This window comes from Heloderma suspectum, chromosome 4 (assembly GCF_057233095.1).
Source record: "Heloderma suspectum isolate Gila_16-S chromosome 4, 16-S_ref, whole genome shotgun sequence".
NCBI lineage: Eukaryota > Metazoa > Chordata > Lepidosauria > Squamata > Helodermatidae > Heloderma > Heloderma suspectum.
In genome coordinates, this window is record NC_139461.1 from 36,129,421 (window position 1) to 36,149,527 (window position 20,107).

At 42.0% G+C, this 20,107-nt stretch overlaps 1 protein-coding gene across 11 annotated transcripts in view; it reads right to left on the reverse strand.

Annotated features, from left to right (window-relative positions):
* OXR1 (oxidation resistance 1) overlaps positions 1 to 20,107 on the reverse strand; it is a 94,232-nt gene that overhangs the window by 73,507 nt on the left and 618 nt on the right. Inside the window, exons 1-2 of one of the 11 annotated variants that reach the window (XM_084848952.1) lie at positions 19,880 to 20,042; positions 19,649 to 19,688 (exon numbers count right to left, since the gene is read on the reverse strand). The exons of 6 other annotated variants lie outside the window; for them this stretch is intronic. Coding sequence is in view for 3 of the 5 variants with exons in the window: in XM_084848949.1 (XP_084705075.1) it covers positions 19,649 to 19,697 (49 nt within the window). In the remaining 2 variants the exon portion in view is untranslated. Of the gene's footprint in view, positions 1 to 17,739; positions 17,840 to 19,648; positions 19,782 to 19,879; positions 20,086 to 20,107 lie in introns of those variants that run through there. 4 more of the 11 variants (XM_084848951.1, XM_084848954.1, XM_084848949.1 and 1 more) reach the window with 4 other exon arrangements.

The window sequence follows — 20,107 nt, forward strand, 5'->3', positions numbered from 1 at the left end:
TATTAGCACAAAAACACAAACACTTTAATGGAAGGCTTGGTTTTTCTATGAAAACATACAATGGTGTCATTTTGTGAACTAAAGTAAAAGTATAATATTTTAAGAACATCTTTTCAGTGTTTGCAGCACCACGTTCCACTCAGGACCACTTTGAAACATTCAAAACTAACTGAATTTGCACAGACTATGAACTCTGCTCAGAAGTCCATGCTTTCATACTGATCACAAGAAAAGCGAGGCAATGTGTCTCAGTCCCTCTCTCTAGCTAGCTCCTTTTCTCGAATTCATTCCTTGAACATATAAGCAAAGCAGAGCCTGGAGTAGGACTAATGGTATTAGTATAACTTATTGCACAAACAGTCCTAAAATCAGAGAAAAAAACTGGTTCCAAACTCTTCCTTTTCCCACCTCTCAGGTTACAAGATAGAGTTGTTTGGGGAGGTGAGGAGGAATCACAGCCTCTGAGATGTACAGGCAAGAGAGTTGGGGTGGGATAGTCCCGCTTGTTTTCAGTGCCAGCCACTACTATAAGAATATGGAGAGTCACAAAACCAATTCAGAACTCTGCATGATGTGTCAACCTAATCGAAACAAGAAAAAACACATAAAAGTTCTGAGCTGGGGCATCAACAAAGCAGCACCTCTTAGGGACTGCCTGCCTCATCACAAGAAGGCCTGCCTCAAATTACATTTTGAGAATCATAGTTGTGAAAGAGTAAAAAAAAGGCACCACTGGAGAACACCCCATCTGTTGGTCATTTATATTTGTGGCAGTACATGTTTAGAAATAACCCAGCTCCAGATTGGGGAACCTTTTACTTAAGTGAATTTTGAATCCAGCTTGTTAATAAATCTGTCTTATGTTCATGAGCTTTGCATCTTCATGTTTTGTCTGTGTGGTGTGGTCCACCTTCTGGTTAGAAAACCATTTTAACAAATACTGAGGTACCAGTATGACATATGGTACCTGGGGCCTTTTCTAGCCCGGCCAACACATCTATCAGAATAACAGTGTTATCCCCAAAATATGCCAGTTCTGAAGAAGCTATGCAAAAGAAAAGAAATGCTGAGGTCATCCTCAACAAAGGATTTCAGCAATCACATAACTTGATGTGTAGCGCTTAAAACCAAAGACACAGTTATAGTGGCCAAACCTTTAAATAAAAAAAAAACCCTAAGGTACATTAAATATTTAAAGAGCAATTAGAATCAAGGGGGCGGTCAAAATATTAATGCACCTTCCTGCATATCTATATGAAGCTCTGGAGGCACTGCACCACAGTATAAATATGTTTTGTTATAGGCATTACTAGTTAAAACGAGCAAGACATCACATTATTCATGGGTATCTTGGCAAGCTATATTAAAACGTGATCAAAGACCTTCAGTTTACACCCCTATGTCTTCTATTTGTCATTAGAAAAGTTTAGTAATCATTTAAGCACACCTTCTAACCAAGAGAAAAAGCTGAAAATTATATTTCAACAACAATCTCTCTTTGCTAACAGGGCCAAGAGTTTGTGCAATCCTTTTGACAAAACTCCTGTAAATTACAGTGGTATTAAGACAGGCTGGTGTTTGATGAACCTCATGGCTCCATTTCTCCTGTCAGTGAGGATTATATCCACCAGATTAGGTATGTCCTTAGAAGCAAGCAAGTCATATCAATCTTTGCTAACCAGCTCTATTAGTATCCCAAGATTAGTAATCCAAAGGACTGATTGCCAAAAAGTCCAAACAATTTCCCTCGGTTGGGACCTTTGATTTGGACAGAACTGTGCATTTAAAGGGAGCCTTGGAATCTCAAGGTCCAAGGTGGCACAGGGTCAATGAGAATGCATTATTTGATTGGTATGTTGAAATGTCAAATAAAAAAAGTCACCTAAGTCCCGGGGAGTGAAGTCTTAAGGACTCCCCAGAAAAACTGAAAGACCAGGTCAAATTTTGAAACATCAGAGAAAAGCCACAGAAATTTAGAGAAGAACTGCAAACAGTGATCACGTGTTAAAATCCTAATTGGGTTAGCATGAACCAACTCATCTGAGTTATTTTGCCCCAAGAAGTGCGCACTAGACTGAAAGAACAAGCAAACTGGCCAAATCAAGAACCAGCTGATCTTAATACTTTAGACCAAGCACACAGAAAAATATTCTAGCATTGCTGCCATTTTTCTGTAGCCAAGTTGAGCATTAGAAAAATAAGTGTCCCCACTAGACTGGCCAGCTGATGGAAAGACTTCAGACTGCCAATCGGCTTCCCACTCCTCCCCCTCCTTCTCAAAACTTCTAAGACAGCCAAGACGTTTGTAAGGTTTCTTTCATATTGACCAGAGACCTTTTGTGTAATCTTAGTTGTACTATCTTTGCTCCCTGACAGAGTATATTCAGATATTCCTGAGCCACTTTCCTAGTCTTCCAAAGCTGAATCTGCTTCCACTGCTCCAAAACAAGCATTGTTCTAAAACAACTTGGGCTTCCCAATTATTCCGTTCACTCTTTTGTTATGAAAAAAAAAAAAATTATTGTGCTCTTAGTGTGCTTGCCTAAAAGCATGGAAATAAAAACTGAGCAGTAACATATTACAGTACTTTCCTTGATTCTGCAGCCGCTGCCTTCCTTGTTAAAGTCTCTGAAAATATTGTGTTATGTTCTCCTTTAACTCTTTGTCTATGTCAGTGGCAGCTCTATTACTTAAAACAAAGACTGCACCTATCTCAATCACGCTTCTTCCAGGATGACATTTTTCTTCTTTCTAGTAGTCATATTACCCCTATACTCTAAATCCTGCTTCTTTGCTACCTGATCCTTCTGAAAGTATCCCTTATGATTGTTTAGAAGTGGTGGAGCACCTTGCAAAGCTACGTCCAGACTTATCAGATGAGCCTATGACTAATGTAAATTGTATTTTATAGACAGGTCTTGTCAAAGAAATGCTAAAAGAGGTATGCTGTCTGTACTTTCCATGTTGTAATAGAACAAAATTATTTTGCCTAACTGTACTTCTGCTTAAGTGGCAGAACTTTTTGCCCTCTCTAGGGTTATTGCCTTATTCCTTTCAACAATAAACCAGTCTCCCATGGCAACTTCTGAAGATGCTGCACAACTCCAAAATAAGGTTCATATGTTAAGAAAAGCAGACACTGGCTAGTTGTTGTCAGTACACTGACAATTTGTGGCGCTCCCCGGACAGCTGCCTGTTAGCACCCATGGTCCTTGTTCCCCACCTTGTAGTAGCAGATAAGAAGGGTACAGTCAATTGAGTCAATCCCTAACAGGTAAAGGTGCTACAATGATTTGGATCAAGCAAGTTGCATAAATGTGAATGTATTTAACATACTCAATAACTTTGTTTTTGCTTTTAGAGATGTCTTTATATCTGTATTTGTGGCTATTGTTCTCACCATGTAGGAGTGTGAGTTTTTTTACTCCTCTTAAGTCATCAAATCCCTGCCCTTTGGGTCTGCTAGACAGATTGTCCTATATGCCACCTAAAAGCAACAGTAGCTTCTCCCATGTAAAAATCAAGATGCAATGACTGTGTGTGACTGGCAATAGGGAGTGAGTGTTGGCCGAGGATTGTCTGTATGGTCATGTATTAGTTAATGTGTTTGAACATGTACTGTAGCTTAGGCTCAACCTTCTGTGTTAGTTACCAGTAAGTGTTAATTCACAATGAAGAAAATGCGAGCTAAACTGAATGTTTGTTGAGGGATGCTGCATGTGCTAGAATGATATAGTCAAGATGAGAATGAGGTTTTAAAGTAGTCTAAGGTAACAGTGGATTTGAAATCCTATGTGTTGTGCATTGTCCCATTGTTGTGTTATTGTTATTTTCTTGCTTTGTCTTTTTGCTTTGTATGTAGCCTAGCAAGCTTAATGATATATGATTTGTTTTAATTGTTTAATAAACAACTGCACATAGAATCTGTGAGAATTCAAAGAGAGAGTGTATTAGATTTAGTTTCACAAGACTGGCAAGAAGTCACGTGCGAATTTGCCCAGAATTATATGTGGTAATAATGCAGTAATCAATAGCACAAGTACACTGACTTGCTAGAAAGTTAGCAATTTTCATGATTTTAGAGTTTGTTCTCATAGCTGTATTCACAGAAAGTGAAAGCCACTTTCTTTGCTACTAACAGAAGCTAAAACAATTGCTCTTCACACTGTATACCTTCTAACTGATAAGGAATGCTTCTTTCTGTACTGTGAGAAAACTTACTTTGCTGCCAAAACAGAAAGGCCTTCGTGAAGGGGGGCCAGCGGTGTGTGTACTTTCTGACAGTTTTCTAACTCAGTGAGACTCGCTGAGACCTGAATGAATTAGCCTGTTATCTGTTCTCGTTTGAGAGAAAGAAGATGACCATCTGCTCAGATAACCAGCCACTGAAGACGTGTAAGTTTTCTTTTTACATACAAATAGATTTCATTCAGATGAAGAAATGTTCTTTTAAATATGTATTAGTAGTTGTGCGTACAAAGCTCTGCAAATTCTACAGCATTTCTAGTGCCCCTACCATCTCCAGCCAGCAGGGCTTGTACAAAAAAAAAAAAAAAGGAATGGAGTCTTAAAGAACAAATTAGCCAAAATCTGTGCTAAAACTGGACTTAAATGGCCAGATGCTCTACCTTTAGCCCTGATAAACATACGTGCCACTGCACACCAACAAACTGTGTTCAATGCCCATGAAATTGTTATAAGACTGCCCATGAGACTCCCATCTTCAGCACTTATTAAAGAACATCTTACTAGCTTGCACTTAAGTGATGGGACTTAATGATGAACTATTGCCAAGCATTAATGAAGTGTGTGAAGGCTTTCCAGGTTAAAAAGTGCTTCCAGACGTTCCTACAATAATGTTACAACCTGTAGCCTAGAGACTGAGTCTCCACTGAAGTCCATCAGAAGAAGTCTTCCCTTGAGCCTCACTGGAAAAGATCCCATCAGGTGCTGTTGATCATCCAGACTGCCATGAAGCTGCAAAGACAGCCTAGCTGGATCCCCGCATCCCACTGCAACAAAGTGTTGACCCCTGGAGACAACGTGCCCCAGAACCAGACAACGCTGGGTGTGCCCTAACACAGAGTTCATCAGTCCTTTGAGTCATTTTGGAACCAAAAGAGAAGAACATCTCTGGTTGCCATCGCAGTACTGGCTTGTTGCCCTTTTTTCCTGCTACTGTGTGAAATCTTCTTAGACTTTTGGCACTTTGGCCTCTTCTGGATTACAAATCAGTCACCTCTAAAAGACCAATAGAGCCAAGCACTTGCTGGTGAGGTGAGCATATGCCTAGCAGTGAGCCTAGCTCATGCTAGTGAAGAAAGAATTGTCTCAGCATCCACCAGAGACACATTCTCATGATGTGGCCCATCTGCATCCTGCTGCTGCTTGATATCTTCAGTTGCATGAAAGCAAAGAACTTTCCTGAAAGTAATGAACCAGATTCAAGTAGCCTTGAATGTATCCAACTCCTAGATCTGCAGCCACGTGCCAGTCCATGCCCATAAAGGCACACCAATGATCCAAATCCCACTAAATCAGACTAAAATTATTAAACCCTATTACCTAGATCTACCAGAAACAGCCACCTAGCAAGATGTGCGATGTAATAAGCAAAATTGTTGTTCGTATTGTTTTGTTCTATGTGATCATTGCTTTGATTAAACGTTGTATCAAATTCCTTACTAAAACTATACATAAAGCTGAACTGCACCAGATGGTCAGTGGAATGCAAAGAGAAATGTGAAAAGAGAAAGAGAAGAGATTGAACAACTGATAACAATACAAACATAGATGGTCAGCCTGATAGGCTCAAAGGGGGATTGTGAAAGTAGGCCTGACTAGGCCTCATAAGTAGTTTGGTTCAGGTGAGGTACCTGAAGGGATTGAGAGAGTGTATGTGTTTATCTGACCATGAGAAGGTAATTGTAACTTGCTCATAAGCAGGAATTCCTATCCACCAAAGTAACTCATCCCTAAAGATAAGAAGGCCGCTGTGCTGATAAGACTGTTGCTGAGTACTAACTGGTTTCTGAGCATGCGTAGTGTGTTTTCTTTGTTCTCCAGCTTTCAGTCTGTATAAATGCATCCTGTTTTCTTGGGGGGGGGGGGGCGAGGAGACACAGTTTTGCCTGTCTCTCCCACGGCCGTGATGTGCTTTAATAAATTTCTGACTGTTCAACCTAACCTCAGATTTCCTTAACTCCAAATAATTTTTTAGGTGTTCCAGAGGACAGACCCATAAGACATATTCAGAAATCATTCAAAAACCTTCCATCGCTATTTGCCTAGATATATCAGTGAAGGGGCATCCACAAGGAAGATGTCAGGTTGGACAAGGTCACAGATATAGTTTTAAAAGGTTGTATATGTAGACCAAAGATCGGAAACCTTGGCCCACAGGATGGATACAGCCCATGCAGGTTCCCCATCCACCCTACCAGCTCCTTCTCCAGGTCTTTTCCCCTTTCCCAGCAAGGAAGAGTTCTTATCTCTGATCAGCTAATGATTGGAGATAAGAGCTTTCTCCTGCTGCACAGTGAGAAAGGGAGCCTTTGTCACTGTAGCAGGGAAAAATTCTCATCTTTGATCAGCTGCTGAGGTGGTGCACCCCAGGGAAGAAGCTGCTGAGGCATTCAGTCCTGCTTACTTCTAAGGCTTGCCCTGTTTATTTGCGAACAGACATGCTGCCCATACTTACTTCTAAGTACACATGCAGAGGGATGTCCATATGGGATGCTATTTGAAAATACTGCTGAGAGATTCAGCCTTGCTTACTTCTGAGTAGACATGGAGAAGTAGGCTTAAAATTGGTAACAACAACATTATGGCCTCACCCACTCTGCCTTTGACCATGCCCACTTTGCCTTTGTCTCGCCCCACTGATGGAATGTGGTGCCCTAGACCTTTCTCAAACTGGAATTCAGCCCCTGGTTAAAAAATGTTCCCTACCTGTGATGTAGGCATTTAACATGTTATCACAATTCTATGTTTGCGCCATATCATGCCAGCATATCCTGACACAAATTGATAATCTTCAACATAACTATAAATAACTCTTAAAAACTGCTAGGGCAAGTGTGACATCTGCCTGTTTTGCTATGTATGTTTTTATATTGTTAAATTTAACCCCAGTAAGATAGGGTTAATAGTATGCCAGAGAGTGAGTGAAAGGTGGGAGGGGGCGGTGTGTGTGAGAGAGGATTTTAAGGTTATAGAAAGGATAAGCTGACAGTTAGTCAGTCAGATAGGGTTTAGGATTGTGGGAACAAATATACGTTTATTAGGTGAGAAAGGGTAAAACACATAGTAAATACACACTACTTCACACACTACTTCACACAAAATATATTAACAAAACATGTTCTTGAATACTTCCTCTGTAAGTTCCTTTCCTTTGTACTTCACATTCCATTACCAACCACTTGTTAGCAACCTTATAATTCAAAACACAATTTAACACATAAAAATATCATTTTTAACTACAGACTAGACGGTTCTCACATTCACACCATGTTTTCAGAATGAGGGTATTAGGAGACCAATTAGTAAGAGCCACTTCCCCAACAGCTCTGACATCCTATTTCCTGTGTAGAAAGACACGACTCAGTTCACATGCAATGGGAAACCATGGTTCACACAGAAAGCCTTTCCTGCTCCTCTTTCACACACCAGAGGAAGTCACTGAAAGCTATCACTTTCAGTTTAAACTAGCCACAGGACCCTGTGATAACTGAACTTTGGGAATTGTGCTTTTGTTTAAACTATGCCTAGAGAGAACAACCAGGATCTCAAACTACCATTTGAACCTGGTGTATTCTCTCTAACCATAGTTTAAACAAAACCACAGTTCCCCAAGTCTGAATGTCACAGGATCCCTATAGTTAGTTTAAAATTGAACGTGGAAGCTTTCAGTCTCTTCCTCTGGCTCATTAAAGAGGACAGAACAGGCATGCAAGCTTCAGTTTCACCATAGCTCATTCTCATAACAGGAAACTGTGGTTTCCCATTCTGTGTGAACTGAGCCATAATCTAAACAAGGAATTATGTTAGACAATAATATCTACTAGGACTTTGGAAAGGACGGAAGCTAGACATCCCCATCCCACCTTTTTAAAAACTACAGTAGTTATCATAATCCATTTCTGAAACAGAAAAGTAAAAAAGAAGCAATGTTTAATATAAGCAAATTAGATACACTGAGGTCTTTTCTAACTGTATGATCAATAAAATCAGTTGTTTTCATTAATAGTAGTAGTAGGTATGTTAGATACTTCACTTAAGAATTAACATTTTACAATTATTTAATCCCAACAATATTCTAACTGTACAGAGCAAAGAAGCATCCAAAATTTGGATTTGTTCATACATTATGTAGATTTACCAAAATCCTCTTACTTTCACCTTATACTTTGTCCTGACATATTAGCTGAACATCCTTCATTCTACTGGAACAAGAAAATCAAGAGCTCTTGTTAGCCTTTAATGTAGTTAATAAGACCAGCCAATAAGAAATACTTCCAAAAGCCACTCAACTGCAGGTTCAAGATAGCCTTCAGACGGACACTACGGATTTGCATGAAGAAATGGATTCCACAAATCAAATTCTCTATGCAGATGTGGCAAGAGTTGTATAGAACCATTGAACAGTGGGGAATTGTGATCTCTCAGTCACACATCCACTCCTCCCACAACTGCAAGCCTGCTTAACATCCATGTCTTGGACATCTAGTTTGAACAGAGAACTACAAGTGTAGGCCTAATCCATGCAATCTCTACAAGATATTTGCACAAAATATCTTACACAACATCTATACACAAAAGCTCCTAGTAAAACACTGTCATTCAGTGGTGAGTCAAAAGGCAAGGTTGCAGTACAGATTTCTCACTTCACTAGATTAGCCTGCACAGATTAGTGCCAATGTGGCATGACCTTCAGAAGAGCAAGTTTTTAAAAAAGAAAAAAGAGAACAGTATATTACATATTAATACTGGACAGTGGATCTGCAAATACACAATACTAATTGAAATTTTGTTGTTGTTGTTCAGTCGTTCAGTCGTGTCCGACTCTTCGTGACCCCATGGACCATAGCACGCCAGGCCTTCCTGTCCTGCGCTCTCTCCCGGAGCGTGTTCAAGTTCATTGCATCCGTGATGCTATCTAGCCATCTCATCCTCTTCCGTCCCTTTCTCCTTTTGCCTTCAGTCTTTCCCAGCATCAGGGTCTTTTCCAGAGAGTTTTCTCTTTGCAATAGGTGGCCAAAATATTGGAGCTTCAGCTTCAGTATCTGTCCTTCCAATGAGCAGTCAGGGTTGATTTCCTTTAGGATGGACTGATTTGACCTCCTTGCAGTCCAGGGCACTCCTAAGAGTCTTCTCCAGCACCACAGTTCGAAAGCATCAATTCTTCGGCGCTCAGCCTTCCTTATAGTCCAGCTCTCACAGCCATAAATTACTACTGGGAAAACCATAGCTTTGATTAGACGGACCTTTGTCGGCAAGGTGATGTCTCTGCTTCTTACTATGCTGTCTAGGTTGGCCATAGCTTTCCTCCCAAAGAGCAAGCGTCTTTGAATTTCATGGCTACAGTCACCGTCTGCGGTGATCTTGGAGCCCAAGAAAGTAAAATCTGTCCCCTTCTATATGCCAGGAAGTGATGGGGCCAGATGCCATGATCTTAGTTTTTTTAATGTTGAGTTTCAAACCAGCTTTTGCACTCTCCTCTTTCACCCTCAACAAGAGGCTCTTGAGATCCTCTTCGCTTTCTGCCATTAGGGTGGTATCGTCTGCATATCGGAGGTTGTTGATAATTCTCCCAGCAATCTTAATTCCGACCTCTGATTCATCCAACCCGGCATTTCTCATGATGTACTCTGCATATAAGTTAAATAAGCAGGGCGACAATATGCAGCCTTGTCGTACTCCTTTCCCAATTTTGAACCACTCGGTTGTTCCATGTCTGGTTCTTACTGTTGTACAGGTTTCTCAGGAGACAGGTAAGGTGGTCTGGTACTCCCATCACTTTAAGAATTTGCCACAGTTTGTTGTGATCCACACAATCAAGGACTTTAGCGTAGTCAATGAAGCAGAAATAGACGTTTTTCTGGAATTCTCTTGCTTTCTCCATGATCCAGCGAACACTGGCGATTTGATCTCTAGTTCCTCTGCCTCTTCGAATTGAAATTGAAATTTAGAAGCACACAAACTAGTGAGACAAGATTTACCAGAGACATAGTATTGTATTTACGGCAAATAATGTTTTAATTCACTCTAGGAGTGCTTCCCAAGGTCTTTAAAGGCTAAACTCCGTAATTTGCCAGTGTTATGGAGCAACTTTGCTTTTGTCTGTAATGTTTATTCATTTGAAAAGCACACTTCAAAAATATTTCCCGCTTTCTTATACCAAATCAGACCACCTGTCCATGGAGCTAGTTGTCTATACTGACTGCCAGCAGCTCTCCAGTGTTTCAGACAGAATCTTTCCCAGCTCTACCTGGAGATGCCAGGGGCTGAATCTGGAACTTTTGCAAGCAAAGCATGTCTTCCAACACTGAGCTATGTTAAAAACATATCTATGCTGATGTTTCTATTTAATTTTTAAGTGGTGTTTCAGCAATAGTCACCAAACGATACCAATATCCTAAGAATTCTTTGTCACATTTATGAAACATCTTTAGAGCATGATGCAATCTTGAAAGACAAGTACTACAGGGTCTTCAGAAACATTTGCTCTGCAAAGCAGGTGAAAGTGAGACAAGTTTGAAAACTTTTGCTAATTGAATTATGCCTCACTTAGGAAGAAAAAGATGAAGACAAAGTCATAGGAAGAACACATTGCATAGGGCATCTAAGGTAGTCAGTGGTGTAGCTTGGGCTGGACCTTTTAGCCAAGTCCAGCACTTAGAAGAGAGCAGCAAGTGATGGAGGCAGCAGCTAACAAGCCCAGTATTAGCACCTGGGTCAGCATGGGCATACTGGGATCTACCAGGGCTGATGCTGCTTGCTACAGCATCCTCACTTTTAAAAACATTTATAGTCTAGGAGTGATCGACCAGACATATACGTGGTTATAAATGCTCATTTTATTATTTTACTTTAAAATATTTCTTTAAACAATAAAACAATGTTTAACATCAAGGCAGGGGAAACTAACTTCATTTTAAGGTGGTGCTGTGCTTTATGCAAGTTTAAAATGGAAAACTACACATGCCTGAAGTATTTTTTAATCAAGGTTGGGAAACAGGTGCGGAATTTTTTGTGTAAGTTAAGGCAGTCAGGAGATCAGTATTATCATGCACTTTCAAATGGTCAGAGATATATAAATGCCTATTTTCTGAGCATTAAAGGTGTTTCAAATACGTTATCTGTGGTACCCAATGTGATATGACTGCTAACATAATTTATGTTGCCCTAGTGTGAAGGACCTCTAGCACAATGCCAATAGCAGGTTTTCCAGGAAATCTCATCGTGCCAGCTAATGCTATTGGCATTGCACTAGAGGTCCCTTATACTAGCACAACGTAATTTACATTAACTGGCCTATCTCAGAAAACTTTTCAACATTACTTGAGGTAATATGTATTTACTTACAGCATTTACAGGCTGCCCTATATCAAAAAGTTCTCAGGGAAGCACACAAGATAAAGTTAAAAATTCGGTATCTATAACCATAAAAAACAAAATAGGGTGCAGCACAAAACCTGAGAAGCAGAGAAAAAAAGTGAACTAAAACAGATTAAACAAGCTGAACAAAATTTTAACAGCCTGGGAAAATACAAGTCTTTGCCTGACCATTGCTAATTGTCACTTTTCCATGTTACTGTGGTATCTTAAGAACCTAATTCAGAGTGAAGTTGAGACAGAAAACCTCCTTTCTGAACTGAGATTTGAAAAACGGAATTCCCGGCTTATAGCTCAAATTCTAAACCCTTATGTTTACAGATTGATATTATTCATCCTGGTTGACATACGACGAAGTGTAGATCCATGCAAACATATCGGTGAGAACAAGAAGGAAACAATTTCTGAAAAAGGTAGAAAGCTAAACTGAAACATGCTAGGCAAAGTTACCATACCTCCAATTCGCATCAATCTCTAATTTGGGGGGGAGGGGACTTGTAGCCCTCCAGATGATGTTGGATTGCCACTCCCATCAGCCCTAGGCAGCACAGCTAATGGTGAGGGATAATCAGAGGTGAAATCTAACAACATCTAGAAAGCCACCAGTTCCTCAACCCCTTTTCATCCCTAAAATGCACACCCATAAAATTCTGAGGTTTCTGTGAAGTCAAGAGCTGTTATTTCAGAATAAACAGGATTTCAGTTTCATTGATTCCAATTGGTTTGAACTATAAATACAAGAAAAGTAATTTTAAGTGATTTCAGATCCACAGATGCAAAGCCTCCACTTCATTCCAGTTCTTCAGCTCCCTTCCCTCTCTGTTTTGCTTAAAACAGTTTCAGCCTAAAGATAAGAGCTTTTCTTTGGATAAGTTAATTTCTATGACTTTACTACCCTGAACAGTCATTAATGAACTACTGTATTTTATTACTGCAAGACTGAGAAAGTATAAACTGCCAATCAGGTCAAGAAAGGTGTTCAAAAACAGAGCAACAGTAGAGCAAGTAGCAACAGCTCCTAATTTTCAAATGTTAAGACTTCAAAGAGATAAAAGGAAAGAAAAAAAGGTATTCCAGCTGTATCTTGACTTCTCAGGTATCTACAGTCTGCCCGTGAGCCTTTAAGTAGAGATTACATGAAACTGACTACTGTAAACCAATAAATATGGGCCAACAGTTCTTGAGCCTAAAAAAACTATTACTCTTCGTCCACATGGTCTTGTTTACCACAAAACTTCAAAGAAACAGATAACAGGGCATTCAGTGACTCAGCATCTTCCCCTCAAAGCAAAGCATTTATTTACATTTCAACTTGAGTTTTAACTTCTCTCTCCTTTCACCCAGAGTAGGGTATATCAATATAGCCACTGTTACAATTATACTGCCTGAGCACTTTACCCTAGCTACCACCCTTTGTTTGTGCAACAAAGTGAAAATATCCCATGTCTTGTTATATTTCTAGCAATAAGAATAGTCTAGAAGAGAAGAAAGAACTAATAAGTGGTCAATTTCTTCTCTGCTCTAGTTTGGCAAAAGTCTCTATTCATATCTGAAAGGTATTCCCTAATGGGGGAAAAGCAACGAACAAGGAACATTACATTTCGTTTTAAACTAAATAAGAGGTTTTTAGGGTGCAATCCTGTGCATGTTTAGACAGAAAAAACTCCTACAGCTCCTAACACTCCCCAGCCACCATGGCTGGCTGGGAAATGCTGGAAATTGTAGGGCTTTTTTCTGTCTAAACAAGCATAGGATTGCGCCCTTATGCATTTAAGCTTAAGTTTCAATCTCTTCTCTTGCCCAATTGTCCCTATCCCCTCAAATGGATTACAACAGGCAGCAAGAACTATTCTTTTTTTGAGAGACAAGCTTCTCAGTTGAGGTTTTTTTTTTTTTTTTTTTTTACAGCTCTCATCACAAATGTGTCATCTGTAAATCAAGGGTCTTTCTACCCATAGGTTGGCAGGAAACCCAATTTTGTGGCCAAGTGTATATTTGACAGGGAGCTGCCCGACAGGGAACAGAGTATACTTTTATAATGCATATTTGGAAGAACATGCAGGTCTCGTTCACACATTACAATTCTAGTGTACGCCATAAGACAGCAAGGAACATCTGCCCACAGGATCCTCAAATCTTAGGTACTTAGAGAACCGCTTAGGTGATCAGAGGACCATTTTATCATGTGAATACCTAATGTAAAAAGCCAGTTGTGATCTTAGGCAAGCTCTATCACAAGTTCCCCCTTCCTGGATCACTGCCTTCTTGTGGCGAAGGGGCTTGCGTAACTCAGTGAAGCCATAAGCTACGCCGTGCAGGGCCACCCAAGACGGACAGGTCATGGTGGAGAGTTCTGACAAAATGTGGTCCACTGGAGAAGGAAATGGCAACCCACTCCAGGATTCCTGCCAAGAAAACCCCATGGAACGTATCACAAGGCTAAAAGATATGACGCCAGAAGATGAGCCCCTCAGGTCAGAAGGTGTCCAATATACTACTGGGGAAGGGCAGAGGGAATTTCCAAGTAGCGCCAGAAAGAGTGAAGCGGCTGGGCCAAAGCCGAAAGGACACTTAGCTGTGGATGTGTCTGGTGGTGAAAAGAAAGTCTGATGCTGTAAAGAACAATATTGTTTAGGAACCTGGAATGTAAGATCAATGAATCAAGGTAAGCTGGAGGTGGTCAAATATGAGATGGCAAGACTGAACATCGACATCTTGGGAATCAGCGAACTAAAATGGACAGGCATGGGCGAATTTAATTCAGGTGACCATCGTATCTACTACTGTGGGCAAGAATCTCTTAAAAGAAATGGAGTAGCACTCATAGTCAACAAAAGGGTGGGAAAAGCAGTACTGGGGTACAGTCTCAAAAATGATAGAATGATCTCAGTACGAATCCAAGGCAAACCATTCAACATCACAGTAATTCAAGCCTATGCCCCAAACACTGAGGCCGAAGAAGCTGAGGTTGATCGGTTCTATGAAGGCCTACAACACCTTCTAGAACTAACACCAAAAAAAGATGTCCTCTTTATCATAGGGGATTGGAATGCTAAAGTAGGAAGTCAAGAAATCACCGGGATAACAGGCAAGCATGGCCTTGGTGTACAAAATGAAGCAGGACAAAGGCTCATAGAGTTTTGCCAAGAGAACACACTGATCATAGCAAACACTCTTTTCCAACAGCACAAGAGGCGACTCTACACACGGAAATCACCAGATGGTCAATATCGAAATCAGATTGATTATGTCCTTTGCAGCCAAAGATGGAGAAGCTCCATACAGTCAGTAAAAACAAGACCTGGAGCTGACTGTGGCTCAGATCATGAGCTGCTTCTTGCAAAATTTCAGCTTAAATTGAAGAATGTGGGGAAAACCACTAAACCATTGAGGTATGAACTACATCATATCCCTTATGAATATACAGTGGAGGTGAGGAATAGATTTCAGGGATTAGACCTGATAGACAGAGTGCCTGAGGAACTATGGACGGAGGTCCGTAACATTGTTCAGGTGGCAGCAACGAAATCCATCCCAAAGAAAACGAAATGCAAGAAAGCAAAGTGACTGTCTGATGAGGCTTTACAAGTAGCTGAGGAAAGAAGAGAAGCGAAAAGCAAGGGAGAAAGGGGAAGATATATCCAAGAGTTCCAGAGAATAGCAAGGAGAGATAAGAAGGCCTTCTTAAATGAACAATGCAAAGAAATCGAGGAAAACAATAGAATGGGAAAGACTAGAGATCCCTTCAAGAAAATTGGAGATCTCAAGGGAACGTTTTGTGCCAAGACGGGCATGATAAAGGACAAAGAAGGCAGGGACCTAACAGAAGCAGATGAGATTAAGAAGAGGTGGAAAGAATACACAGAAGAACTATACAGGAAAGATCTGAATGTCCCTGATAGCCATGATAGTGCGCTCACTGAACTTGAGCTGGACATCCTCGAGAGTGAAGTCAAGTGGGCCTTAGGAAGCATGACTAACAACAAAGCTAGCGGAGATGACAGTATTCCAGCCGAGCTATTTAAAATCCTAAAAGATGATGCTGTTAAAGTGCTGCACTCAATATGCCAACAAATTTGGAACACTCCACAGTGGCCACAAGACTGGAAAAAGTCAGTTTACATTCCAATTCCAAAGAAGGGCAATGCCAAAGTGTGTTCAAACTACCGTACAATTGCGCTCATTTCACATGCCAGCAAGGTGATGCTCAAAATCCTACAAGCTAGGCTTCAGCAGTATGCGAACCGAGAACTACCGGAAGTACAAGCTGGGTTTTGAAGAGGCAGAGGAACTAGAGATTAAATCGCCAACATTCGCTGGGTGATGAAGAAAGCAAGAGAATTCCAGAAAAACGTCTATTTCTGCTTCATTGACTACGCTAAAGCCTTTGATTGTGTGGATCACAACAAACTGTGGCAAATTCTTAAAGAGACGGGAGTACCAGACCACCTTACCTGTCTCCTGAGAAACCTGTACGAGGGACAAGAAGCAACAGTAAGTAAGTAAGTTCAAAATTGGGAAAGGAGTACGACAAGGCTGCATATTGTCACCCTGCTTATTTAATTTATATGCAGAGTACATCATGAGTACATCATGAGAAACGCTGGGTTGGATGAATCACAGGTCGGAATTAAGATCGCCAGGAGAATTATCAACAACCTCAGATACACAGACGATACCACCCTAATGGCAGAAAGCAAAGAGGATCTAAAGAGCCTCTTGTTGAGGGTGAAAGAGGAGAGTGCAAAAGCTGGTTTGAAACTCAACATTAAAAAAACTAAGATCATGGCATCTGGCCCCATCACTTCCTGGCATATAGAAGGGGACAGATTTTACTTTCTTGGGCTCCAAGATCACTGCAGATGGTGACTGTAGCCATGAAATTAAAATACACTTGCTCCTTGGGAGGAAAGCTATGGCAAACCTAGACAGCATAGTAAGAAGCAGAGACATCACCTTGCCAACAAAGGTTCGTATAATCAAAGCTATGGTTTTCCCAGTAGTAAGGTATGGCTGTGAGAGCTGGACTATAAGGAAGGCTGAGTGCCGAAGAATTGATGCTTTCGAACTGTGGTGCTGGAGAAGACTCTTACGAGTCCCCTGGACTGCAAGGAGCTCAAATCAGTCAATCCTAAAGGAAATCAACCCTGAGTGCTCATTGGAAGGACAGATACTGAAGCTTAAGCTCAAATATTTTGGCCACCTAATGCGGAGAGAAAACTCACTGGAAAAGACCCTGATGCTGGGAAAGACTGAAGGCAAAAGGAGAAGAGGACGGTAGAGGATGAGATTGCTAGATAGCGTCACCAATGCAATAAATATGAACTTGAGCACACTCCGGAGAGAGCGGAGGACAGGAAGGCCTGGCGTGCTATGGTCCATGGGGTCACGAAGAGTCGGACACGACTTAACGACTAAACAACAACAACAATCACCAGTTCATGTTGTCTTCGGTTCCTTCTCCTAAAGATGGGAACTAAATCCACACATAAGGTCTTCCGCCATGCAGCCAATTAGGAAAACAGCATAAATATCCTTGGCTGGCACATGTGTATATCGACTCACCGCATTCTCCTTGCCTTTGCATTTCAGAAGGTACCCCTCAGGAAATTAGATGGGCCTATTATGAGAAAAGGTTCCCCTCACCAACACACCCTAGAGAGCCCTGTCAGCACAACAGAAAGGCAGACTGAGGCACTACAGAATGGCCCAACGAGCTGTGCTCCTCGTACTCGGAAAATGGAACACAGAAGGAACTGAGTAGGCTCTCATTCCCACTTCAGAGAACAGGAAACAGCTGTCTGATTCCCATTGTCCTTGTAGAAATTTATGCTGGGTTAATGCAAGCAAAGTCAAAGCAGTCTAATCTCCAATGCATCCATGTTCTTTTATCAATGACTTGCTGTACTTACAATCTGTCCATCTAAGAACATTGTACAGTGTTGTCTTCCTAGCTTGTCCCACCTCCCTGCTATATAATGTCCGTTTACACAATGTAACACAAATTAAGGCTTACACCTTCCATCTCACTTTGCCTTCATACTTAAAATTGGGGGGGGGAATTCTGTCCTGATTTAGCACCTCCAATTCTCATTTTATTTTTTTTAATGTATGTCTTACCTTTATCCTCTTTTTTCCAACATGACCAGATGCAGAGAAAGACAGGCTCCTGGAGAAAAGGTAATTCTGGCTAATGCAGCTTTTCTTGTTAGCTACGACTGCCAACAGCCCCTCTTCTACACAACTGTTAAAGATGATAGGAAGCCTGCTCTCCTGTCCATCTGGTCATTGTATCCGTTTTCTTCTTGGTTTCTCTGAAAACCCTAAACAAATAAATGGTAGTGCTGTCACTGATGTGAGGTATAGCCTGCTTTGGGGTCCTGACAAACCAGTTAAAGACCAGTGTCTATGGGATAATGCTATCGTTGAGGCACGTATTTAAAATTACTGAGCACATATGAGTTACTCCTGAACACTTCTGTACTATTTCCCAGAGCTCTGCAGCATTATCCTATCTATTTCAGACACAAAGTCCTGAGAGTTCAATGGAACTTGCCCTCTATTATATGTGCTTATGCATGGTAACTGTAAAGTATATTTGGAAGAGTAGGTTTTTCTCACCTCATCATGCTAGTTCAAGAGGAGGGGATGAAGGAAGCATAGGGATTCTAATTCAGGATTACAGTCACCAAGGTTGCCTTCAGGGGCCTGCACCCTGAGGTAGGTGCTCAGGCTCTAGCACCTCATGAGGACCCACTGGCACCAACCACTGACCAGATGCCCCACTTTGTACACAAGCAACTTCGTACACAACATATGCTTCTCCTTGCCTCCTCCATGTACCACCCAGACAGAGGTGGCACAGGGCAGCTGCTGCTCACTCTTGAAGGTGAGGAACTGAATGGTAGTTGCAAAAAATGATCACTTTTGCCCCCAACTGTGCCCTCTCCCTTTGGGAGATGCAGTGGTAAGGATTTGGTCTCTCTTGTTCTCAGCAGGGAGACCCAGCAGAGCTGCCGCAGTGCACTTGTGAGAATGAAGGCAGTGACTGCTCCCTGCAGGAACAGCAACTACCTCATCTCTCTAGCTCGGCCTCTCTCTTCAAGCAGTGTGAAATATTGCAGCCATGGTGCTACCTAGAGACAGAACGCAAACTATCAGCACTGCTGCCTGCTTGCTTGCCCTCTCTCTCTGGATGGCACAGGTTGGGCTCACTGTGCCAATCTTCATTCTCCACCAATACGCTGCCCACAGGAAAGCACAAGTTTGCAAAGGGCACATGCAAGGACAACTTCTTTACTTGCACTCTTCCTCTTGGTGGAAGGAGACTCAATAAGCTCAGTCCTCCTGCCACACCACCCAGATAGAGAGGGCAAGGAAACAGGTTGAGCCTTCCAGGGGGAGAGGGCAAGTGAGCGATCAAAAAGTGAGCTTTTTGAAACTGTCACTTCCCCAATCCTGAGAGGAAGACACAGGGTGAGCAGTCACGCGGCAGAAGCTCCTGCAAGACACAATCACTGCCTTTCTCACTTGCCCCTCTCTGTCTAGGTGGTGCAGCAGGGAGGATTGAGCTCCCTTGTATCACAGCCCAGAGAGAGACCACAAGTGGGATGATGGCTCATATGGTAAGTACCATGGCTCTGTGGCAGAGCATATGCTTTGCATGCAGAAGGTCCCAAGTTCGTTCCCTGACATCTCCTGATAGGACTGGAAAAAATTCTTCCTGAAACCCTAGAGAGTCACTGCCAGTCAGTATCAACAATAGTGGGCTAGAAGGACTGATGGTCTGTCTTAGTATATGAAAGCTTCCTATGTTCCTGTGAGGCGGCTGCTACCTACATAAGAAGAGCCCTGCTGGGTCAGACCAAGGGTCCATCTAGTCCAGCATTCTGTTCACACAGTGGCCAACCAGCTGTCCACCAAGAACCCACAAGCAGGACACAAGCACAACAGCAACCTCCCTCCCATGTTCCCCAGCAACTGATGTATGTAGGCAAACTGTCTCTGATACCTCTGTCCTACTGCATACCTTTGCTCTCTTTCTGGAAGGCACAGTGGTGGAGACCTCTCTGTTGCATCCCCCAGGCATAGAGAGAATGAAAATGGACAGAGATAGTAGCTGTTTCTCCTGGCAGCCACCACCACCCCCCGGCCCAATCCTCCCCAACTTATCACCCACAATCTGCCAAGTCTCTCTTGGCACGGTTGCAGAGAGGCCTGGGCACAGGAGGGAGCAAGGAGACGGGCAGGGAACCCTCACCAGACATGTTGCTGAGCTCCACCATCCCGCGCCAATTTCCTGCAACCAAGCCTGACAAGCACAGCGCTGGAGAGAAGAGGGGGGCAGGTTCTTCCAGTTTTGACTAATCCGAACTGAAGTGTTTACTTTTAGGTCCACGTCGCCTTAAAGCAGTTTCCTCCTCACACTCAGACTCAAGTCCTCCGCCGTTTCCTACTCCTAGCTCCGCCCCGCCCCAGTACTATGCCC